The 26,094-nt window shown below is 40.2% G+C and overlaps 1 protein-coding gene across 3 annotated transcripts in view; it reads left to right on the forward strand.

Annotated features, from left to right (window-relative positions):
* The window catches only part of SIPA1L3 (signal induced proliferation associated 1 like 3), a 3,185,962-nt gene that overhangs the window by 1,622,041 nt on the left and 1,537,827 nt on the right, over nt 1-26,094 (forward strand). For all 3 annotated transcript variants that reach the window (XM_044062280.1, XM_044062270.1, XM_044062288.1), the window contains exon 11: nt 4,175-4,342. In XM_044062280.1, the coding sequence (XP_043918215.1) occupies nt 4,175-4,342 (168 nt within the window). The remainder of the gene's footprint in view (nt 1-4,174; nt 4,343-26,094) is intronic.

Consider the following 26,094-nt stretch of genomic DNA (forward strand, 5'->3'; position numbering starts at 1 on the left):
GTATGTCTGAAGGATATAGTGTGTATATGTGTGCTTGGCAGCCTTGGCTGTAAGCAAATTTTTGCCTACAAGGACGTTATGTTTGTACATCTCTTATGTCCTGTGTTAGTTTCTTTTAGGATTATGAAGTTGTCTTGGCATACGTCTGTCTACCAAGCCCACCACAGAGACCTTTGGAAATTGCAAATCCATGTTGTCAGGACCTGTATTAAGGTTGGGCTGTTATAGTTTAGAGACTTTGTTTTACAGGTGTCACCTGAGTATTGTATAAGGTTAAGTCTAGATTTTAGATAGTGCTATAATCTGATATTAATACTTTGATGCAGTATCTGCCCTAAGCTTAGCTATATGCAAAGCCTTTCTGTGTTACAGGTTAAAGTACTAGCTTTATAGGACTGCTACTGCACAGGGTACTGCCAGCTGCCACAGCTTCTAGCACCAGCTATACAGAAAATGAAACTGGGGGTGGGGGGAACCTCTGAGGCAATACATACAGTAGGAGCAGGCAGCTCAAAAGTCTCCCAAGTGTTATAGCACAACCGAAACAGGGTGAATCGGTGAATGATCTAGAGTCAGAATAAAACTAATAAAAATGCAATAAAATGAGAGCTCAGTCAGAACACCTAGGTCCAGCACAGAAATCAAATAACAATGAAGCTTATAAGAACGCCTTGTATCTCTTAAGGTTTCTTGGATATACAGGTCAGTATCAAGAATAAGATAAAAACCTAGATCTACTATTTCCAGTTCTCATTAATGTTACTTAGTTTATAGCGAATACATGCAGCTGCAGTTGAACCATTTATCAAATGAAGACAAAACTTAGTTACTTCTTCTGTCATATAATATTTGTATATGTAATGAATGTGTTGAAGACTAATTGTATGCAGCCAAATTCATAAGCATGTAATTCATACTGCTCCGAGATGCCAGCATGTATTGCTATATGACACTATTTCTGTACTCTGGCTCATGCTAGTTATGACAGCTTCTTAAAGCTGTGAACATGTTAATTCACAAATGTGACTGATTTAGACAAGATACCTGCACAGAGGTGAGTTTGGTGTTTTTAGGCACTTATGTAATTTAGGCCTCTGTTATTTCACTGTCATGGTGCACATCATGTCCCTGTGGAGGGAAGGATTTTGGCCAAGCACCGTCTTTCAAACAGCTCCTTAAAAGCAAGCTGTATTTCCATCATCCTCTGAATGTCTTTGCTTGCAGGATTGCACATATTCTCTTCAGTCTTGTGAATTCAACATAAGTGAAGCCAATTTCTTAGAAACCCTTCTTATGGTCATGGACTGGATCTTGCAGTTTGAGGTTTTTATGTATAGTGAATTATATAAACCTTGTGTTTCACAAGGAAAGGGACATCCCTGTGGATGAACCCATATCATCATCTGATGGTGGTTTCCGAAGTTTCCTTGAACCAGTGAATTTATTTTCTGACATTCCTTGTGTTGACAGAACCCATGAAGTTGAGAGGGCCTTTTGCACTATGGACCCACACTGTTAGTTCTGGTGTTACATTGGGTAGGTGGGTTAGTTGTTGTTTGTGTCAGGGATCGAAGGATGTTCTTCGTGTTTCACTGTTGCAGTCATCACATTTGTGTTAACTACCTGCAGGTAGCCCTCAATGCAAGTTTTAGGCCTGAGGAATTTGGTATTTCGAGCTTGAAATTAAATTGTTGGTTTAATATGAAAGTCTGTAGGCCTGAATACACCCTCAGAAGCCGGTGCCTGCACAGCGGCTCTGGACCCATCCAAGGTAGAGACATCCACAGGTTCCATAGTCGAAGAAGCTTCTCGCGGCATACCGGACTCCAAATGGGTCTCAGTAGAGGCCTACAAATCTGTAGTAATGGGTATCAGGGGCTGCGAAAGCGCATCATTGGGTACAGGCGGACTGGCAACTAGCTTAAACGGAAGCATCGTCGGCGGTTTTGGACCTATGCGGTCTGTCTCTGTCTTTATCCTTATGTTTTTTCAGAAGATTGGTAGTCAGATGGCTTAACGAAGCCATTTCGGAGTACGGTGAACAAGAATGAAAGTATTTAGCTACAAAAATAGCCCGATGATGAATAGTTCGGGCGTTGAACAAGGCACAAACCCGACAGCGAGGGGCGTTGTGGTCTGGGCCTAGAAAGGTAACACAGTAAGAATGAAAATTTCTATTAGGTATTTGCTTTCCACAGGCAAGACAATTGTTCATTTTTTCTGACATTGGTTTGAACAAGAAAAAAGGATCCACAATGGGGTACTTATCATTTTGAAGACTTCAGGTCTGAAACTCAAAAACAAAAATTTCAGGAGTCGGCCGACCGGCAATTGCTAACTGCTTCTGCTTTGGGCACCACACGGTAAGAAAGACTGATGTAATGGCGTCGGCTGAATGTTTTATACCCCTGACATCATGGAAGAAGCGACAGCATCCAAAGCAGAAATCCAAAGACTCTGGTATTCAGGCTGGCTGAGGGCTAACTGCAGGCAGATAACCCAAATGTGATGACTGCAACAGTGAATACACTCGAGCATCTACATTTATGGTAAGTGTACACAACTGTACTTTGTGTGGTTCCTAGGCAGACATTTCCCAGTTGGTTTGATAAATACATTGTTGCCATCAGGCAGTTAACTGTTGTTAGCAAATGTTATAGTCAAGGCCCACTACATTACAGAAGTGGCTACTCTCCTTTGTTTCAGAAAATCTTCCTTGATTGCGCAACTTCAAGACACATTATTGTCTCAACTACAACTGGAAAATTGGTCTGTTTTGGTGAAGTTAGTATTCCAGGACTTTAATTTCTAAAGTGTGCATTTGTGCTTTCTTCCAGCTGCTTCCACCTTGGAGGTTGTTGTTTGGGACTTAATCTAAACAAGGATCCATAAAGCAGGCTCCTTTATCTTGGATCTTACAGAGAATTTCTTAACATATCATGTTGTATACAAGAGTTCAGTACCTAGTGTACCGGGAATATCCTTCCTTCATCTAATGCGAATGAGTGGCTGTTCTGTCTTGTGCATATTTTAGAGTTTCATGTAAATTAGACTTTTATTTTTATATAATTTGTTTAATGCAGTGTCAAGTCAGGGTTTTGCAGAAATGTGCTTGCTTGTGACTTGGGCTAAACTATTGGACTGTGTTGTTGTACTTGATGATGTAGTTGGTACATTATGCATGCATGTGTGGATGTCCACACTTTTAAGAATTTAAAGTAAGAATGCTAAGGTCTGATTGGTAGAGAATATGTACCCATCCAAGGACCCATCAAGTTGGGGGGGGGGGGGGCTTCCACAGATAACAGATGCTGCAAGAATATGTCTATTATCATACCCTTGCTTGAGAAACTGTTGTTGGGAAAATTTTGATTAATGCAGTCAAGTTAACCAAGTCTGATCGGTTAGTCTAAGGACATTACAGAGCTTATTTCTATCATAACCTGTTGATACAGATTATTAACTTGACATTACCTTTTTAAGGTAAGCAGCTATAGCACTGCTGCAGCTTTTAACTAGAAAGGAGTCAATTATTTTACTCTTTAGCTAGCAGTGTAATATTTGCTTGAGCGAATTTTCAAAGCATTTAATTTACACAGATTTATGTTGTAGTAGACTTCGTACAGCTCTTGTGCCTTTCCTAGGATTAAAAGCATATAACTGACAAGACTTTACTTTGAGTTCTGTAGCTGAATGCCTCTGAATATTCTGTAAATGTTTCTCTTCATCCTTAGATTATAGTTTTCTTGTAGCTAATATGTCTGTAAATGCTCAGCCAAAATGATACATCGTGGATGAATATTATATCTTGTACACTGGGTTCATAGGTTCATTTAAGTGGACATTTTCTGCCGTTCACCAGGCAAAATTAAACATCAAAAACCCTTTGGATGAAAGGAGTTCTGTAGTAACAAGTGATGAGTTAATGATAATAGCCATCAAAGGGTGGAGTTTTATTTTGTGAAAATAATGCAGAAGTCAATGATGTAGTGCTCAAATGCACAGAAGAGTACTGTGCATTTAATTGCTTTGTGTACTAGGGTAATCACTTACTGTCCAGACTGTTACTGACGTTTAATCTGGTGAAAGCCTGTAACATAACAGAAACTGCATTAGAAGAGAAATGACTAGAGCCCTATTAATAGCCTTATTTCTTTTTCTGTTTGTGATGTAGACCAGTGAGTTTCCCTGAGGCACCATATTCAGCATCATCATCTTTGGGACTGACTGAGAGAATTCAGACCCACAGAAATCCTTCCGGCAGTTTTTCCACTCCAGGTTCTGCAAACAGCGCTAACAGTAATATTCCTCCATACAACAGATCTACAACCACTCCTGAAAGGTAACTCTCTCTCTCTCTCTCTCTCTCTCTCTCTATATATATATATATATATATATATATATGTTTATAAAATTAATTTATTTGACATTTGTTAACCAAGTTGGTCCAGATAAGCTAGGAGCCCATTTTCAGTGGAGACCCAAGGAGAAAAGCTCCAGGAAATTATATACAGAAAAATAAGATAGAACATAGAAAAATGTACTTTAAGTTATACAATATAGTATACCAGTATAGTAACAATATAAAGTAAAACATGGAATATGCCAAAAAACTAAGCAAAAACAGTTACAATAAACAAATAGAATGAGATCAATTTGACAGAATCTCACAATTTCAAGTCTGCACAATTTGGCAGAATCTGGCAATTTCAAACATGCATAATATGTGTTTTTTTTTTTTTTTTAGTTGTAGTGGATACATAGTAGTCACAGTACTACGTGAGTATAGCTACTTAGAATTGTGAGAAAGGCAGAGTCATAAGAAAGGTAGCCATAAAGTTATTAGAGAGGAAGAGAAGCGAGTTAAAGGAAGAGAGAAAAGGACAGAGAGATGAGACGTTTCATGTAGGCTTCTGGCAAGGGCAGATCAAAGAGCTTAAGATAAGAGAAAAAGTTTTAGTTGCTTTTTGAATTGATTTGTGTGTGGTATGTTTCTAATACAGATAGGAAGTATGTTTCAGGCTAAAGACACATTGTAATTTAAAAGTAGTTTACTGATGTTTTGTTGGGTTTATATTTATAAAGGAGTTGTTGGTCAGAGCTACTGAGAGATCTAGTAGGGGTGTAGAAGGTTATGAACTATATTTTATTTATATATCATTTGTTGACTTTGTCAGTCCCATTAGGCTAGTTAACTCTTTTCTGGGGAGACCCCGGGGTGGTGGTCATATTTCTAGGGGACATTTGGCCATTTCCTTTAACTATTCACACTTGCCTCTCCTAAAGTCTTCATACCTCTCTGTATGTAATCATATGCTGCTATACCTGTAGCTTAAAGTCATTATGGCTACAGCTTATCCAAAAAGCCCCGCTAAGGATAATAAGCATAATTCCATTTTCTAGCAATGTTTTGAGGATATATATGTATACATACACACACACACACACACACACACACACACATATATATATATATATATATATATATATATATACACACACACACACACACACACACACACACACACACACACACACACACATACACACAGACACACACACACACACATATATATATATATATATATATATATATACACACACACACACACACACACACACACACACACACACACACACACACACACACACACACACACACACTGTAACTGGCCACAGTGATTTTAGGTGATTATTAAGCATAAAATGTGAAGAGAACAAAACTGAAATGAAGTAACTGTGGATTCCGAGATTCTGCACATGAAAGGCACAAAGTGCAACTTCTTTTTATTCTTATCCATTTTAAATTGTTGAACTGAAATAAGAACCTATAAGAGTGCACTATTATAAAGTCTTTGCCTTAAGATTGTTCACGTTATAAAATATGTGGCTTAACTTCAACCAGCAGCATGCTTTTATATAGAAGTTGTTAAAATGCTTTCTTCTTATCTTCTAAAATATGTGCAACAAATTAACATCAGCTTATTTTATTTTCTGTGGACTTGAAATTATTTAATTTTGGAAAGTTGCATTGTCTTTGGACTTCTGCATTTATTTTCATTATTTTTCCGTCCATAAATGTACTGTTAACTGAATGTCTTCAGGCTTCTATTTTATAGGAGGTGAATGCATGTTTATTTAAGGTATTTAAGTTTCTTTGTTTGACTTGGTAACTGATTACAGCTGTCCTGGTCTGAAAACTGAGAATTTCTTTAAATAGCCAGTAAATGTTGTTCATTGGGTAAAACTCAGTTAGTGGCTAGTAAGTACAATGCCAGTTTGCCAGATAGAAAAACATAGGAGAAAAGCAAAAAAAAAAAAAAGTTCAGGTATCTGCTTTAGTGTAGCAGACTGATTCCAGTAATTTTGAGAAAAAGAAAACTCGGGTGTTCTTACAACTGTTTAAATAAAAAATGAGACACTGAAGGAAGATATAAACTCAAATGACAAATGTCTGGAAAAAATAGAAAAAGCTTTAAGAAGCTAATCAGATGAGTTGCTAAAACTGCAGAATTTATTTTATTTATATATCTTTTGTTGACTGTGTCAGTCCCATTAAGCTAGTTGCCTCTTTTCAGGGGAGACCCAGGGATGGTGGTCACATTTCTAGGGGACATTTGGCCATTTCCTTTAACTATTCACACTTGCCTCTCCTAATGTCTTCATACCTCTCTGTATGTAATGATATGCTGCTATACCTGTAGCATAAAGTCATTATGGCTACAGCTTATCCAAAATGCCCTGCTCAACATAATTCAATTTTTCCAGCAATGTTTTGTTATTGTAAACTGCTTCTTGAACTTAATTGTGTAGTACATTCTTGCATCTGTAAGTATTTATATGTTTGTAGCATGTCCTTGTATCTCTAAATATGTTTGTCCATATCTTATGTCACCCTGCTTACCAGAGCTGCACCTGCAAATTGACCATTGAGATCAGTGCTCTAGCCTGCTAAACAAATATAAATAAATAAACCTTCCCTACTCTTTTCAGTAGGTGCCTTTGGTTGTTTTATACCCACTTAAGCTACCTGTCGGCCATGGTGGTGCAGAGGTTAGTGTTGTTGCCTTGTGAGGCAAGAGGTTCTCTGGTTGATTTCTCAGCTGGAGTGCCTTCTGTGTGGAGTCTGCATGTCCTCTCTGTGGTCGAGTGAACTTTAAAGACATGCAGGCAGGTGCGTGAGTGTGTGTGTGTGTCTTCCATAAAGGTTGGGTGCCGGAGTGGCAACTCAACACTGTAAAAATACACTCCCAATCAGTAGCGGACCAGTGATCCACTGTGGTGACCCCTAACTTAGAAAAGCCGAAAGTCTGTACCCACTTAAGCTACCACCAGCTCAAGCAGATGAGACCTTGACTTTCCATCTCATCCAATGCATACTACACTCAGGAGTGAAGCACCCCTTTAATGGTGTACTACAATGTCAGCAATCCAATCACCTTGAGTCAGAATCCTCATTCTTCTAGTCTTCCAGCAAGTGTGTGTGCACACGTGAGCTACCTGTTAAGCCACTGCCACTGCTAAATAAGAGGATGAAATAAATGAAAGGCTAGCTGAATATGAGGCTTCTCAAAGAGATCAGGTTTCAAAAAAGACTTTTAGAGCACTGAGTATATGCAGAGAAAAACTGAGATTTTTTTGGTGGGGTTGGTATACAAGACACTGGAAGGAGTAGACTGCTTTGATTTTATGAAAATGGAAAAAAAAGTGTTCTACAGCAAGATTTGTGGATTGCTGATTGAGAAGGCACATCATATCTATGCTCTAAATTTAGCCATCAGAAAGCAAAATTGACCTGTATTAGTAAATATACAATTATGCCAATAGGAAGAGCTGATCTTGATTATTCACTTTATACCAGGCATAAGAGAAGCAAATTTATCCCAGAAGTCAGAGGATGTTGAAAGGCAGGTGTGAAATTCAACTTGGTATATCCATGTGTCTTCATAACATTTTTCTTGCAGGATCAAAAACATTTTTGGATACAAAACAGACTGTGGAAGTAATACCAGACAAAAACACTTAGCATTCAAATGGTGAAACAGCACTGTGAAGACTAGTGTTTCTTAATCTTCTGACAGTGACAAAGCCCACAGAGAGACTGTGCCAGTGAGACTATTTCCATTGTTCCAAGTTTAAGTGCTTGAATGGCAGAAAAAAGCCTAAGTTATTTATAAGAAGACTCGGGAGTACCTTGGACATAAACCAAATACTGGTGTTTGGAGAGTGGGATAATCACGAAGAAAACTGGCAACAATATTAAGTTGGTGATCAAATGGAAAAACTGTAAAGCATCAGTCCCATTAAGTGTAGTTTACACACAAGTACTGTGGTTCTGCAAGAAGTGATTGAAACTGACTAGACATGTGTTGACCTTATTAAACTGGTGGAAGAACTGTAAAGCATAAACCTTACTTTACGCCACCATTGCATTCAGGGACACTGAAGAGACGGAAGAAATAATTATAATTAAAACAGTTTTTGTTTTTTATTGATAAATGTATAAAAATCATGATGTAAATTGCATCTTACATTTTAAAGAAGTTTTATACAGTATGTAGTCAGCGGTATTGCAAATGTAAGGTCATGAAAGTTTTTTTCTTGCTTTATATGCTAGTGATGTTAGAACAATAAAATACTTGTTCTTGGTGTACAATGTAACAAGATAAGAAATGTTGGGGGATGTAAAAGTGTATTGCTTGTATGATTTGCAAAATGAAAATATAATTTCCCCCATTTTGTATAGAGGTTGTCATCTAGACCAATGTCATTACTATAAGATATTGGCAGTTTTTTAAAGGAAATGGGCTTGAAAAACAATATACTTTTCTTAGATTTGTCATTTTACTTCTTTTCATTTCCTGTTAACAGCTGTGTTTAGCTGGAGAAAAAAAACCTGCAGGATGATGCAGTTAATTGTGAGAGGTCAGAACAGTGAAATCTTCGATGTTCAGTGTAATTAATTTATAAGGGAATATTGACAAAACGGTGTGATGAAAGTAAATGATGTTTGAAACTGTGCGAAGTGAATAGTTATACTGCCTACTCAGCAGCTTTAGTACTTTAATGCATTAAATTTAACAGTGCAAAATTTTATTGATGTTGACAGTAAGCAGTGATAGTTATCATTTCCACTGCTACAGTAATTTTTAGGCTATATGGGCTCTGTCCCAAGACAAAAAAACAGCTAGCTTACAAAAGCTCTGGCTGATTCCCACACTTCAGCTCTGATTCCTTGCTAATAGGTCAACTATGAAGAGAGAGAGAGAGAGAGAGAGAGAGAAAACAGTCAGATTAGAAAACTTTGAGTACTTTCTTGCTGCTTTGTGAAGTAGCTCAGAGGTTCTGCAGAAGCAGGAGCAGCAGCCGGCACTTCAACTCCTTTCTCTGACAAATAAATCCAGTTTGGGAAACCCTTTCACAGAGGAAATAATTTCATGCTACATTTAATGTATGTATGTAAAATGTTGTTTACTGTTTTTAATTTTTATGTAGATAAACAAAAAAGTGTTTTTTACTTTTATTTTACTTTAGTGGTTCTGGCCCTTTAAGAAATACAGTATTTCTTTAATGTTGGAAGTTTCCTGTTTTTAGATTTGGCTACTTTGGGAAGCGTATTTTTGAGAAAGTGTACTTTCTCATGTAATCATTTTAGTGTTTTAATGAAAGTGTTTTATTTGATCAGGGAATACTACGAATGTAGTGTTTGTGTTCACGTTTTGACAGGTTACCTACCAGTATTTTCTGTCAGAGTGATTTTATACTGTAGTTATTTCTAACAGTAATTTTATGTGCATAGTGTTTTGGGGACATTTTTTGTGTGTGTGAAAGTGTAAGTGTGCAAGCTGTGCTTTTCTGGATTTTTAAACTTGAGATGCCTTTGGCTATTTCTTGTTAGGTGATAGGTTGGGAGAGCCTCTTTTGAAAGTTTTTAATGTTCAAGGTCATTCAAAAAAGTGAGCACCTCCTCATCTGGGCATTTGAGGAATTTGAAGGGGATGTCTCACAAAAAACTCAATTAAATTCCTTAGGGTTTGTGGTCAATTCTTAATTTTCCTTGCGAATTCCGATGGTCTGCATTTCATTCGTTGTGTTTTTATCTTTTTGTCAATCTGTTTTTGTGATGTAAGCCCCTGAGCCCAAATGTAAGCTATATGTCTTTCCCATTTTTCTTGTAAAACAGCATAGGGCAAATTTCTTTTTTTTTCTGTTATGTAATAATCTGGATACGTAATATTTGTTTTAACATTCACTCCTTTTATAGTTTTCTTCCCATAATTTAACTCTTCTTTAACTATGTGAATCCTGTCTAGTGTCTTGTTCCTGCTATACTTGTTAAGTCTAGAAGCTTCCTGTCTAGCTAATGCTTTGAACAGTCCCTATTTAGCCCATTCTTTACTATCTTTCCCTTTATTATAACTCCAGCATTGTATTATCAGTTTTTGTTCAACTTTTTATTATAAATGTTAGATCCTAGCAGAATTGGCTCGCGGTCCTGTATAGCACAAAGGATGTATAGTTTCTTTAATTGAATTTCCAATTCTATAGCAGAGTGATCAGACCAAATTATGGTGATTTTGTTGATCGAGTGTACCTTATTAATTAATGATGTAGAGAGAAGCCAGAGGTCAGTCCTAGCCACTCCCCTTTAACTCTTGGGTTTAGGGTTTTCCAGCCATCTGCAATATCCAGGTCTTTTATGAAAGATTTTAAAAGCTGGGATACTTTAACCAGACTTTTTATATTGCCGGAGAGCCTATCTAATATGGGATCAAGTACAGAACTGAAGTCTCCCCAATAATGCTATAATCCCATTTTCTTTGTCCGAATTATTTTCTCAAAAATTGCAAGAGTGGATCAATGCCATCGACGTTTGGTCCATAAAAGTTCCTAGTAAGAAATTCTGACCTTGGTGTTTCATAACCAGTAAACTCCACCTAGCCTGAGGGTCACTTGTTTCTAGTACCTTTTCCTAGTTTAAGGGTGAATGAATTAGAATGAACACTCCCCTCTTAGCAAATTTAAAGGACCTAATTCCCCCTTACAAAGTTTATAAGAGCAAGTTACAGGTTTTCCCCTTTATTTTTTATCTTGGAGGAAAGTTACATGTACCTTCATCAATTTAAAAAATGTATAAAAATCTGTCAGATTTGTAAACCATGGACATACCCCTCACATTAATATAGCTTAAATTAACTCTTTCGCTGCTGCAGGAGACCAAAGTCGACCTCTTGACTGTACTGTAGGTGCATTTGAACATTGAATAAATGCTTAATATTTGCATTAAAATTCTAATTCTTATTCTAATTCTCTAATCTAATATTCAACTCTTAACATCTTAGTTAATATATATATATATATATATATATATATGTGTGTGTATATATATTTTTTTTAAACAAATAGGTATTCACTACAGCACTAGCATTTCTCACTGGGAATACCACTCTAGCAGTCTAACTATGTAAAATGTCAACATTAGCAGTCCTACAATACTATAATCCACAAAAATAAGCCAACAAATTTGCAATAAAGTAAAGAATTCACATTACTGAGTCTAAAGAATTCTGAATAAGCTACAAGAGGGTCTCACCCAAACAAATGACTAGTGCCAGAAACATGGCCTCAAGATAAATGCCAAAAAATGCATCATCATCCCCTTTGAGGAGAATGATGTCCCCACAGATTATCACATTAATAACAATGTTGTAAGCACGCCATCAGTCATGAGATGCTTGGGCACCCAGGTTGATAGAAACCTGACTTTTGACCACCATGTTGTCACTGTTGTACGGAAAGTATTTTACGTGGCCCATCTCATTAGTAAGGGTATCTCATCCAGGGACAAGGAGGTTATAGCATCCCTGTATTCTTCCTTTATAAGAGCCATTATTGAGTGCAACACCCCTTTTGGCATGTGCCTCAGAAAAACACCCTGCCAAAAGAAAGACTGCAACCATTTCTGACAAAAAAGGTCAAAGGACTAAGTTCACTTAGTTATGCAAACAGACTAAAAAGCTGCTTGCTTTCCTCTGTCTCTCACTGGCCCCTATAAATTTCATCATTGGCTTGCTTTCCAGGCTAAGAAAGATCCTGCCTTAAGAGACTTCCACTACCTCAGAAATACTGGTTATACTTAAAACGTTGTCTACAAAGACCACACCCTTCACTGCAACATAAACAAGCCACTTTGTATGGACAGGTTCCTGACACAAACACCTTCAACTTCTGAAAAAAGCTCCTCTCATTATCAAACAATATAGTTCAGCAAGACAACTGGATGGATAGCCATAAATTTACTCCTTGAGTAAGTAGCATAGCCTTCATCAAACTGGATGGAAAATCCACATACTAAACTTTCCTAGCTGGATGGCTAAGATCTAATATTGGTTACTCAAGTCTACTTGTCCAAGAAAAGGGGCCTATTTAACTAAGAATTCCATTTGCAAAAATATATTCAGTATACATATTAAATCTCACTCTCTTACACACACACACACACACACACACACACACACACACACACACACACACACACACACACAAGAAGCCCCTACTTGTAAAATTGACAACCTCAGTAATCACATGACGCACACTCACTGAATGAAATTGTCTGGAAGTCAAAATATCTGAAAAAAAAATCATAATAGAGATGGATTCATCCATGCAATTTCCCACCACCAAAAGGACCATCAATAAATCAACAGACAACTGCTCAGCAAAAAATAAATCGGTAAGAAATCCATAAACTCTCTAAGATCATACTAAATACTGGAGTAAACATATAACTTCCCTCCAATCTAAATCCATTTGACATTCATACATTTTAATTTGTACAGAAGGTATTCATAGACTGACAGTTGCTGACCTTCGCTTTTGAAAAAAAAAAACAAATTTCCAGACTTTGTCAATAGCTCAAAGTGAAGAGAGAATTATTTTTTATTTATGTATTTATTTATTTTTGGAAAACATCTTTAAAACTGTTAAATTGATTACACACCCAGAAACACAGAAAAGTTGTGATAAGTAAACCACAGACTGCTGCAAGAAATCAGTCACATTAGCACTCTGTGCTTCCGTCCATACCAATGAAGCATACCTGTCAATTCCAAAAGAATTAAAGTAGCTTAATAAGAATGTTATTTGTAAGGTTACATGGCACTTTATATTGGAAATAAGCAGAGGTATTGAAAAGGCTCTGATGTTCATCGTGCATACAGCTGCAGTCATAACAGATGGGTTCTCCTGCCATCAGGCGGGTCCTCGGACGGCCGAATTCCAAAGTCTAGGTCCGGCGTCGGTTGTCGTCGCTTTCTTTCCTGACATCAGTGCGACAGGGGTATATAAGACACAGCCGACGCCATTTTCTTCAGTCTCTTTTGCCGCGCGGTGCCCGAAGCAGAAGCAGTTCACAAGTGCCGGTCGGCCAGCTCCTGAAATTATGAAAATTTGGAAACCGAAGTCTTCTTTAAAGCTAAGTACCCCGTTGGGGAAACTTTTCTTGCCTCAGACCGATGTCAGACAAAGTTAACAATTGTATTTCTTGTGGGAAGCAAATACCGCATAAGGATTTCCATTCCCTCTGTATACCTTGTTTAGGCCCAGACCACGACGTCTCGGGCTGTTGCTTTTGAGCTACTTTCAATAAACGCACTATTAAGCGTCGGGCGGAGTTCGCCCAGCACTTTTTTGGCAAAGCTTTTGATTATAAAATGTCGTTGGAGACTCCGACTTCTGTTTTGTCCAAAAAACGCAAGGACAAAGACCGACATGCGAGGTCCGTGGTCTCCACCGACACCACGCCAAAACCGGCTACACATGGTCCGGTTCTCAGCGAGGCGCCTACGCAGCCCCTGACTATCGATGACACTTCTCTGGCGGTGTCTTCTGTAACCGAGACCGCAGGTGCCTCAGCCCTTACCCAGACTACAGCTACCGAAGCCACTGTGAGTGTTGAGCCTCCTAATGTGGACAGGTCCACTTCCACCCATGGTGTCTTTAGACCCTCATCTTCCTTTTCCATAAAGGCCTTTACTAAGTCCAAATCAGCCGTGCATCCCAAGAGGCCTGTTGCACAGGGCCCATCTCCAGGCCCCATGCCTAAAAAGCAGATGCTAAAAATGGCTGAGGATTTAATTACTCTTATCAGGGGTTCCCAACCCCCTCCGGACAAGAGACCCAGAGTGGAGGAAGATTATCCCTCTTTTGACCAGGGCTCCATTATTTCAGAACATTCTGATGAAGAGGAACACTCGTACTCCCCTTTTGAAGATTCCGATGCAGAGCAGTCCATTCCTTCTGTATCTCCCCCAGAGGATTTTTCTTTTGGGGAAACCTTTCATACCTTGAGGGAACACTTCCATTGGGAAGGCCAAGACTTTTCTGATTCCAAGAAAAGACTTAGGGAATTTCTTTTGCTACCTCAGCACAGACCTCTGGCGATACCTCCTGTCTTGGACATACTTGATGATGTTTACTCGGAGGCTTGCCTTAATCCGGATTCCCTGCCTCCTGCCCCAGTCAAGCCTGATAGGTACTACAGAGTTCCTAACTCTCACCAATTTCTTTACAAAAGCCATAATGCTGACCCTGAAACCATTTCTCAAGGCCCCAAGGGAATGAAGGCCTCTACTGCTAAGAATCCACTACCTTCCGAAGAGAGTCTAGATCCTTAGAAAGGTGGGGAAAAAGGTATATACCTCGGCCACCCTAGCCATGAGGGCCTTAAATTGTCAGTTCCATATGCTTAAATATCAACAGTTTCTGTTATCACAATTAAGGAATAAAATGTCACAACCTGAACAACCAGATTTGAAGGAGTTGCAGGATATGATGCATAGTGCAGAACAAGTGGGTAAACACACCTTACAATGTGGCTATGATGCTCTAGAGGCCTCAAGTAGAGCTGCTGTTACAGGATCAGTCATTCGTAGACATGCCTGGCTTAGGGAACAAACCTTGCTTGATCATGTTAAAGCTAAACTACTAGATGCTCCTTTACAAAAGGATGTATTATTTGGTACTAATGCTGAGGAGATACTACGGAAAATGGAAGAAAAAGCTAAATCTATGCAAACTGTCAAAGCTGTTGTACAGGTTCAACTACCCCGTTTTAGCAGAAATTGACCTTCAAAAAACTGGTCCTTTCCAGCCACGGACAAGCCCCAAAGAGGTAGATACAGGCGCACAAGGGGCAGAGGACAATCTCAAGGATCATATAGAGGCAGACAATGGCAAACTCCAGCACCAAGAGGTGGCGAAGACAGTGCACAACAATACAGGAAACAAACCCAATGACTTTCCCCTTTTCATGCCAAGCAAGTCTCAGCTGGCAGCACCCTTGGGAGGAAAGCTGGCATTATTTACAAGAAATTGGCATATTATCACAACAGACAAATGGATCCTGGACATTATAAACAGAGGCTACAAATTTCATTTTCACACTCTTCCAAAAATGAGAGGCATGCCGAACCTGCCACACAATCAAAGGGCAGAGGCTCAAATACAAATTTCAAAGCTCATGGACATGAAAGCTATTCAAGAGGTACCTACTCACGAACAAAGTCAAGGTTTTTATTCCAGACTATTCCTGGTACCAAGGAAAGGAACCGACTGGAGACCCATTTTGGACTTATCCATCCTAAACACATTTCAACTCGTACAAAAATTCAAGATGCTCACCTTACAGCAGCTTCTTCCCATGCTGGGCAAGGAGTCTTGGCTGGTAACATTGGACCTCAAGGAGGCATACCTGCATGTCCCAATCAGACAAAGCTGCAGAAGATACCTCAGATTTCTTGCAGGTTCAATCCACTATCAATTCTCTGCATTGCCCTTTGGCTTATCTACTGCGCCCAGAGTATTCACGAAATGCCTGGCATCAGTAATTGCCTACTGCAGACTTCAAGGGATACAAATTTACCCTTATTTGGATGATTGCCTGATCCAAGCGGACAGCAAACACATACTTCTGGAATATCTGGCTTATGTAACACGGTTATTGAATTCTCTGGGATCCACAGTCAACAAAGAGAAATCCAGGCTAACACCATCTCAGAAAATAACTTTCCTGGGTGCCAACTTGGACACAAACACCCAGATGGCCTATCTTACGCCAGAAAAACAGGGGCAACTAACTCAGTACTTCAAAATACTAGCAAATTGTACCAGGCTAACTGCAAGGAAAATCCTGCAGGCTCTGGGCTTCATGGCATCTTGCATTCTTCTAATCCCATGTGCAAAGTTGCATATGAGGAAACTTCACTGGTACCTAAAAAACCTATGGTCTCAACACAGCCACAGTTTGGAAACAATAATACCAATAATCCCATGTTTGCAAAAGGAATTTCTATGGTAGGCTCAAGCATGCCAAACAAACACAGGTCTAGCATTCTGCAAGCCTCAAGCAAATCAAGTCATCACAACAGACGCCTCAGACTACGCCTGGGGGGCACACATGACAGACAGGTGCATTCAGGGCAAATGGTCCCAAAAGGAAAAGCACCTTCACATCAATCAAAAGGAAATACTAGCAGTGATAAATGCAATTACAGCTTTCAAGGACCTCCTGCATCCAGGGCAATTATTGATAAGAACAGACAACACCACAGTAATGTGGTACATAAACAAACGAGGAGGAACACATTCATACCCCCTGTGCAGGCTAGCCGTGTCACTTTGGAACTTGGCTCTGGAATGGCAAATCGAACTTAAAGCACAGTACCTGCCAGGATTGGAAAACACGCTGGCAGACAATCTAAGCAGAAATATGACAGACCCACACGAATGGAAGTTGCATCCTCAAGTGTTTACAAAGATAATCCAAGCATGGGGAAGGCCAGACATAGATCTCTTTGCCTCCCACAGGAATCATCAATTGAAAAAGTTCTGCTCAAGGACCTTCCATCCAAAGGCCTGGAGAGTGGACGCCCTTTCTTTCAGTTGGGCAGCACGGACAGTTTACGCCTTCCCACCTTTGCCTCTTCTGCCCAAGGTGCTCTTGAAAGCAAGAGCAGACAGACCGAAGATGATACTGATTGCTCCAGACTGGCCAAGACAACACTGGTACCCACTCCTGAGGAGCCTAACACATACTCCTCCCTGGACCCTACCTCTAATGCCTCTTCTACTGACTCAGCACAGCTGCAAAACTATTCACAGTCAGCTGAAAACACTCAATCTGGCTGCATGGAAAATTCCTTAACACCACAACAGACCCTATTCTCCAAAGAGGTGCAGGATGTCATTTTGGAGGCCAGAAGGCCATCTACTAGAAAGGCTTACTCCGCAAAATGGAAACGGTTTTGCACTTGGAATGAGAAAAAAGGCCAAGATCCTAGAAAACTGAATTTGCCTCAGATATTACAGTATCTAGCTGAGCTGTTGAACAATGGACTTTCATTTTCCTCCATCAAAATTCATGCCTCAGCCATTTCTGCAGAATACAACACTGATCCACCCTTATTCTCTCACCCACTCTTAAGACAATTCCTCAGAGGGGCTAAGAATATAAGACCCTCCAAGGAAACAACCAATACCAGCCTGGGATCTTAATTACATTCTAGAAAAATTAACATTGCCTCCCTTTGAACCAGCTGCCTCAACAGATTTGCAATATTTGTCCTGGAAAACAGCTTTCCTTCTGGCCATTACCTCAGCTCGTAGGGTTTCGGAACTACAAGCCCTCATGACTGTGCAGCCCTTTCTCATCTTCCATCAGGACAGGGTTTCCCTACGAACCAACCCGTCATTTATGCCTAAGGTAGTATCCAGGGTAGCTTTAAATCAGGCCATACACTTACCTACCTTTTACCCCAATCCTCAAAACAAAGGGGAAAGGCTGCTACATTCCTTAGACATCCATAGACAGCTACGTTACTATTTGGACAGAACAAAGCCTTTCAGGAAATCAGAACAACTCTTTGTGTCCTATGCTGTAGGAGCTCAAGGGAAGCCAATTTCCAAACAGACAATTTCGAAATGGATAGGCCACTGCATACGTTTTTTTTATGTATTTATTTATTTAACATTTGTTGACCGGGAAAGTCCGACTAGGTTCCACAGATCCTGTTTTCAGCAGAGGCCCGGGGAGAAACACTCCAGAAGCATGTCTTTAGAATGTGGGAGGAAACCGGAGTGCCCGGAGGAAACCCACGCAAACGCAGGGAGAACATGCAAACTCCACACAGAAGGCACCCCAGCCGAGAATCGAACCGGGGAACCTCTTGCTGTGAGGCGACAGCATTAACCGCTGCACCACTGCGCCGCCCGAGTTTTGTTACTCCTTTCATGGTAAATCTGTACCTGCAGGCATCAGATCCCACTCCACAAGGGCCACAGCTACCTCTGCAGCCTTCCTCAGAGGAGTCCCTACCAAAGATATTTTGGAGGCAGCCACTTGGAGTTCTGTGCATACCTTCACTAAACACTACCACCTACCTTTATACTCCAAAACTAGAGCAGGCTTTGCTACTGCTGTGTTGCAGGGCATTCTGGCTCCTCCCAGTTCCACCTAGTGCCTACCACCCTGTGCGTAGCTTTGGGATTCTACCCATCTGTTATGACTGCAGCTGTATGCATGATGAACATAGTACAGTTTTGTACCTACCATAAATGTAGATGTTCGAGTGCTAATACAGCTGCAGTCCAGGTTTCCCTCCCTCCTTCCCCTCTGGGTACAGACCTAGTGGCTAACTCCTCATCTTACAACTTGATTGGGTTATCCTTCTATGGTGTATTTGCTTGCAACTACTGGTTTTTGATTATATTGTAATGCCCTTCCTTCTGGGGGCACCTGACATCTGGGGCAAGAAAGACTGAAGAAAATGGCGTTGGCTGTGTCTTATATACCCCTGTCGCACTGACGTCAGGAAAGAAAGAGACGACAACCGACGCCGGACCTAGACTTTGGAATTCTACTTTTGGCATGCCTAGTACCCAAGTATCAGGTTTTGAAACAAAGAAACATTGTCCACAATACACATACACACTAAAACCCCCAACATTTAAAAAATTACATTGTGCCCATCTGATTGGCTAGTATTGACGAGCCACCAAAGATATGCTTACTGTTGTCCAATCTACCACTGCTTTGAACCCAACAATGACAAAACAGTACTGGGTGCTTTTTTGTTTGTTAGAAAAAACAATACAACTTTATATGCTACAGTCCCACATAGTCAACTACTGACTCATTAACCCAAGGCTGCTGTCATTCTCACTCCCTGGAACTGCATTACCTTGGATGACTACTTTTATTTCCCAAGCAAAAGACACAAATTGGAAGATGAGGAAAAATCCAGACATTCTTCGAAAATCTGTACAGTTGAGAGGTATGGTTTCATATTCAATACAACACTCTCCCTGTCAGGAAATCCGCAGTTTAATGAAAGTGTACTTTTAATGTACGATATATTTGTGAGCTAACTTGTTTGTGTTCAGTAGGTAGACTGATCGTCGTTAGCCTCTTTGTGCATGTGTCTCTCTGTCATGTAGACACACACACACACACACACACACACACATACATACATACACACACACACACTACTTTCACGCACAGAAACATTCTGCTTTCATGCATGCACTCACTCACTCTGTACTTACCTATTAACACAGGTAAGTGCTCTCCCTTTCAAAGGCAACGGTGGCAAATCCATACACGAGTCCCTCTTCAGCGAGAATACACACACACACACACACACACACACACACACACACACACACACACACACACTGATTATTCAGTACGAAATAATGGTGCGAGCACACAGACTCTTCTTTGGTGCAAAAAATTCAAAACTAGAAGTGTGCTTTGGTGCATGTGCACACTGACGTTAGAGTTGCAGGTCACAGGCGCGAAAAACACAAAACAAAAAAAGTGTTTTAGGGGCATGCGTACATCGATATTGCAGTTAGAGGTTGAGGGCCACATGGAAGAGCTCTGAGGTCCATATGCGGCTCATGGGCCACGAGTTGGAATGACCATCACATCTGCTAACCTGTGCTAAGGGGATTGGCATACTTAGTGCTATTGAATCGTAATTGTAGAACTTGGCCCTGAAAAAAAATCCAGGCTATTGTAAAAACAAAGAAGGTAGCTAATCATAGATATTACTCGACTTATTAGACCGCATCTTAGAACCTGTCTCAAAACATGCACATTAATTAACAAAAGACAACTTGTCTGGCTGTATCAGGTACACGCATGCAGTAACTCCTTACCACCATGACTTGGTATACAAGGTAAAGATTTAACACAATACTAGACTTCTGGAACCTGGACCAACTTTAAACTATTGCACATCAGACAATAACATCCAAAATGGTGCATTGCCCTCATATGCACTGCGAGGACATCATGATTGTATAAACTCAACTGTTAGGTATATGCAGACAGAAAAGCAACTTTTACTCAAAAGAAATTGTTCTAGATGTTCTGTGGAGAGTGCAGGGTTTCTCTTTTATGCACTTGAGTTACGCTTAATCACCTGCAGGGCTAGTGTTCATGTCTATTAGCGGTTGTGAAAAAGCGTTTACTACCTTGATCAATTCCAGTTAGGCTACTTCAGCATCTGGGCTGAAACCATAAATTCTCTCAGATTGAGATCCCTTCCATCCATCTGAGATGATGAGCTGGATGAATTTGTTTGACAACTTGATGTTTAATAAGTCTTGAAATTTCATTTCTGTCAGAGTGGGCTGTCTGCTTGCAGAAGTCTTTACATCTAGAACAGTCTTTAGTGGGAAAGGGGGTTGGGGGAATTCCTTCTTCTTATTACCAGATGGGGTTATGTTCATTTGCTCATTATTAGCTGTTACCTTCGAGAAAACTTTTTCTTAAACTTGGAATGAGAGACCAGATGTTGTTTTATTTCTCTGACCGAAGAAAAACAGAGAGAATACACCTCTTTAGAAACACTTAATGTTGCCAGAAACTTTAATTGTACAGAATAGCCACAGCCTCAAAAGAGATGGAAGTAAGGGGCTAAGGCCATTCTTTTGAGAAATAAAGTGGTGCTGTAAACAGGAACAAAGTGCACCTGCACTTCTACTATTTTAATTTGGATCCCAGTTCTCTCGCCTTGTTTAGAATGTTTTCTTTGTTTCTTTGTCCGCATAATTAAGATACGTAAAAATGAATTATTTGGGGTAACTTCAGTTTTGCGAACTTGGCATAACTCTGTGTGCCGTTTCTATTATAGATTTGGTTTGGTTACCAAGCAGTTTCTGTAATTCATTTGAGATGAAGGTACGTGAGCCATTGCCTTTAACATGTTCAAGTAGACCAAGGATGTGAATGTTATTTTTCCACATGATTTTCTAGGTCCTCTAGCCTAGAATCTAGGAGCTGGTGGTTGTTCCTGTGTTAAGAAATAGTTTTCTAATTGCTGAATTTTCTCTTTATTTTCTGAAATATCTTTTTGTTGTGTTGACAACAATGACTAGACATGATTCAGATGTGCCTTGTGATTTGAGGTGGTAGATTTGATGTGAGTAATGTCCGTAGCTGTGGTTTGAATCTGTTTAGTTAAGGCTTCTGATGTAGCCTTTATAGACTTAATGTCTTCTTGCATGCTGTTTCATCCTTCTGCAGTCCTTCATTCACCAGTCTTTCCGTCTTGTCAAGTTCATGGGCTGTGATTAGCTATGCATTACTTGTGTAAGTGGGTCTGTCATATGTCTGAAGAAATCACAAAACTTATTGCCATTTTCATTTGTTTATATCTTCACCTTGGCCAAATATTTTTATCAGCAAACTGTGTCAGAGACTTTTTTTTTTAATCACGAATAGCTGTTACTGCAGTGTTCTGTAAGTACTATTAGCAGACCTTTTGAGGAGTGAAGTGGTGTGAATGTGACTGCCATTAGTGTGTCCCTGTGCGCTTCCCCAGGAGATGTTATGATATGTTACAAGTGGATATGCCTCATTCTACACCTATTCTTCCTCTAGTGCCAGCCTTGGAAGATGTATATAATGTTGCCTGTAACAGCCTTGATCCACAAACTTCAATCCCCAAAAAAGCAAGTATACTTTCAAAGTTTTACAAATCTTTTCTCACCTTCAGTCGGACCCTGTAGCAATATCAACATTTATGCCACAAGGAAACAGGGTCTTGCAGATGAAGCATCAACACCAGATCCAAGGGCTTGACTGACTCCGAAGTTTTCGGGGCCATCATTTCCTCTCAGAGCTAAGGCATGGGACAGCACAGCTCAGATTTTGGACAGAGTCGGTAAGAGATTTTTTTATTCTTCCAGTTGGGTATATACAATTCTTAACTGTCAAACCCACATGTGAAGTTTATGCTGTTTTCTGTCGACAGTTTGAGAATCTTAGCTACCACTCTACCACCTGAAAGTAGTGCCTGTCTCACTTCTATTATTTCCAACATTTCCCAAGTATCTAAACATGTCTTAAGAGGTGTGCATGATTGTATAGATACTGTGTTTAAAGCCTCAACTTCTGTTACTGTTTTGACGAGGTGCACCTGGATATGAAATCAAAAGATCTGATGTTGTCATTTTCATTTGTTCCTCAATTAATGGGTTCGGATCTGATCCGGCCACTTTATTTAGATTCTAGGATCCAACTCTCAAGCTCCTCCCGTACCCACATTGCCCCTGATCACTGAATTACCACAGATCTCATTTGCCATTCTTCAAGATCGGAGGGGATTACAACCTCTTGGGGAGATATTTTTTTCATATGTTTAGCTTTAAAACTTTAAATTCTCTATTATCTTTGTTAGTTTATAGTGCGTACTATCTCTCTTACCTTCCTTTCATTTCCTTTCCTGTTGTAAGGTAAACTTTATATTGTTTCCTTATCTAACTCCTTTTGAAGTATGAACCTATGAAGTATTCTCCAAATACCATAGTTGGTAGACTTTTTCTTCTTTACCTCTTTTGCGGTATTCCTTATCTACCATAGTTGGTAGCCCTTCTTATATATGTATGTATATGTATATATATATATATATATATATATATATGTATGTATATGTATATATGTATGTATGTATATGTATATATATATATATATATATATATATATATATATATATATATATATATATATATATAAATTCTTTTAATTATTTTTTGTGATTGGCTTGTTTGATCTCTTGTCTTTCCAACCTTTTGTTTTTCCAGTATGGGTCATAAACCTACTGGATTTAAAAAATGCACTTCCTGTGGGCATAAGATCCAAAACTATGATGCCCATAGGGAGTGTGTGTACTGTTTGGGCCAGCACATCTGGACACCTCCTGCTCTTTGTGCAGCCTTTAATGTCAGGGTGTTGAGTGATCGCAGGAATAAATTAATCCTCAAAGGACTTTTTCCATCTTTGGATCCTTCTACTGGTACTTCTTCATCAGGGGCTCAAATCCACTCTCAAAAATCTGAAGAGGCTAAAGAGCATAGGAAATGCTCTTCGTCTAAGTTGCCTCAATCAGTACCTTCCTTGCAACCACCTGTGAAGGTACCCAAGACCTCGGATCCGAAAGCTCGGATCTAACACCTGTAGATGCTAAGTCTCCTTGGCTCTGTTATACAAGATTTTCCCTGGAGCCAGTATCTCCTACTTTGAGGTCTCCATTCCTACAAGAGACCCCGAAAAAGTCATCAAGACCACCATCCACTTCCTCATCTATTAGGTCCCCCAGAGTCTTTCTAAATTGGAGGTGGATAGGATGATGAGGAAGTTCATCAGAACACAGCTCCAGATGGGGGTTCTGCCCATACCTCTCAACCTCTTAGAGCAAGAAATTTGGACAAAGCCATAAGTAAAAGTGGAACAAAGGTCCAAAAATAGGGACAATTTTTAAAAATTGATCTTACAAACTTACAACGTTGATAGAACAGGTTTTGCATTAGCATGATTTTTTTTGAAGGGTATGAAGTCTGAAATTCAGATGTCTGTCATTATTTTCTAACTTCAGTCTTTAATGATTTGCCATCACTTGCCAGCAAACCACAATTTTATTAAAAAATGGACCAAAATATAAGGCATATGAGGTACAGTTGATAGATATGGTTCTCCTGGCACTGGTTCCCACTGGGTCTGTGAGCCTTAAATCTACCTTCCAGCCTGTGCATGCTCCTACTTCGATCCAACCCACAGCTTCAGAGAACCTTTATCCAAAAGTTCCAAGAGTTGTAGACTCAAATCTGAAGATCCTATCATCCTTGACGTTGATGACTTCCCTGGCCCATTCGGCTCTGACCCTGTTGGAGCATGATGGCTCTTGGAGCCGAAGCATCGGCGCCAGATCTAAGGGCTTGACTTTGACTCCAAAGTTTTTGGGGCTGTCACTTCCTTTCGTAGCTTTGGCATGGGATAGCTCAGCTGTGGTTTTTCCATTTGGATTCGAGGGTTCAGGGGCCATGGAGTCTGTCTGATCCAAGAGTTTCTGCTCTGGTAGGATTACCCTCGCCGTCTCCTGAGCCCTCTGCTTTCAAGGTGGTGGAGAGAGTATTGTCTGTACTTAGACTATCTTCTACTCTTCCTTCTTCGGATCCATGTCCCCAACCTCCTTTGGATCCTGTGTCTGATTTCTGTCATCCTATACCTTGGGGACAGCCAACCCAGATTAGCCTCCAAACAGTTTCCACCAGGGAACTTCTCGTCTGTTCTGCCACTTCGCCAGAGCACCCCACTGAGGAGGTCCTTCAGAAGAGATCGTGTAAAAAAAGACACCTGGATTCGCCACAGGAATCCCTCACAAAAGACACTGATTTTGATGAAGTGGAAGGGTCCCCCTAGATCTCCACTTGAGGATGTCTCATTTGGAGAAATCTTAGAGATCCTTTGCCAAAAAGGTGGTTGGTCTGCCCATCCCCCTTCCTAGGAGGAATTGGTGTTCTTGGAAGCCTTCGGGTCTGGACCATCTACATCTTGGTTTACCTCAGCTGCAGATGAGCTGATAGACCTGGTCTCCTGCAAAGCATGGAAGGAACCAGACTCCATAGAACCAATCCCTAAATGCCAGGGCAAGATTCTAAAGGGTGTTCCTATAGATGCTGTGGTAGTTGAGGCAGCTACTAAGGAATTGGCTGAGCAGAGCTCCTCTGTCCATTCCCCTAACAGGGAGCCTAGGGCTTTGGACAGATTTGGGAAGCAAGTGTATGCATCAGGGATCTTCGCTTTATGGTCGCTGAATTATTTGGCACATTTTACAAGGTTAATCAAGGAAATCTCTAACTCTTCCCCAGGGTCGACATCTGTAAAGGAGCAGAAAGCTTTTACCTCATGACTGGCCAGCCTACAATCCATTACTTACACGTCCATGAGGTTAATCTCACACTCAGCTGACGGTTCCTCATGGGCTGCCGATTCAGGCATAGCCATTAGGAGACATGTCTGGATACGGTTGTGTGATTTCATGGAGCCCTTTAAGGTGTCATTCATCAGTGCTCCCTTTGATGAATCTACCCTCTTTGGGCCAACAGTTAGAGATTCTCTCCCACAGTGAGAAGGAAAGAAAGACCCTGTCTGCCAGAAGAATTTGCTTTTCTATCCCTCAACAAACTTTTTCCAGGAGTCAGTGTGGTAGTAAGAAAGCATGGTTCACAAAATCCCAAGAGCATTTCTAGCAATCGCATGGAGATTTTTTCCCCCAAGGGCATAGTGGGAGATGCCGACCTCATGGCAGATGGGGTCCACAGAATCAAGGTTCCCGGGATTCTTTTTCAGACAGGCCTTTTCAGTGTTCCTGAAAGGTTACCTGACTGTCTCTCCCTAGAGGTAGTTGGGGGATGCTTATGCTTGCACCCAAAAGCCTGCATAACCATCACAAGAGATAATTATGACCCTGAGAAACAATCCAATTCTACGTGGAACCTGCATAGTTACATGGACTGTGTTTCCGGCCAAGAAAATCCACTAATGATGTACGAGGTGACGTGTGCAGGAACTGAAGATACAATGCCAACAGCAGACTTGACTGGGCTTACTGAGATGTTAGATCAGCTAGAGGTTGATTTCCTCAAACTTTAGAGATAACAGACACAACGGCAACACTTTGAAGTGTGCATCAACAGAAAAGTCATACCGAGGGGGCTGAGAATTCCAAAAATGCCTACGACAGG

Source organism: Protopterus annectens, chromosome 1.part0 (genome assembly GCF_019279795.1).
Source record: "Protopterus annectens isolate FY-2018-M chromosome 1.part0, PAN1.0, whole genome shotgun sequence".
NCBI lineage: Eukaryota > Metazoa > Chordata > Ceratodontiformes > Protopteridae > Protopterus > Protopterus annectens.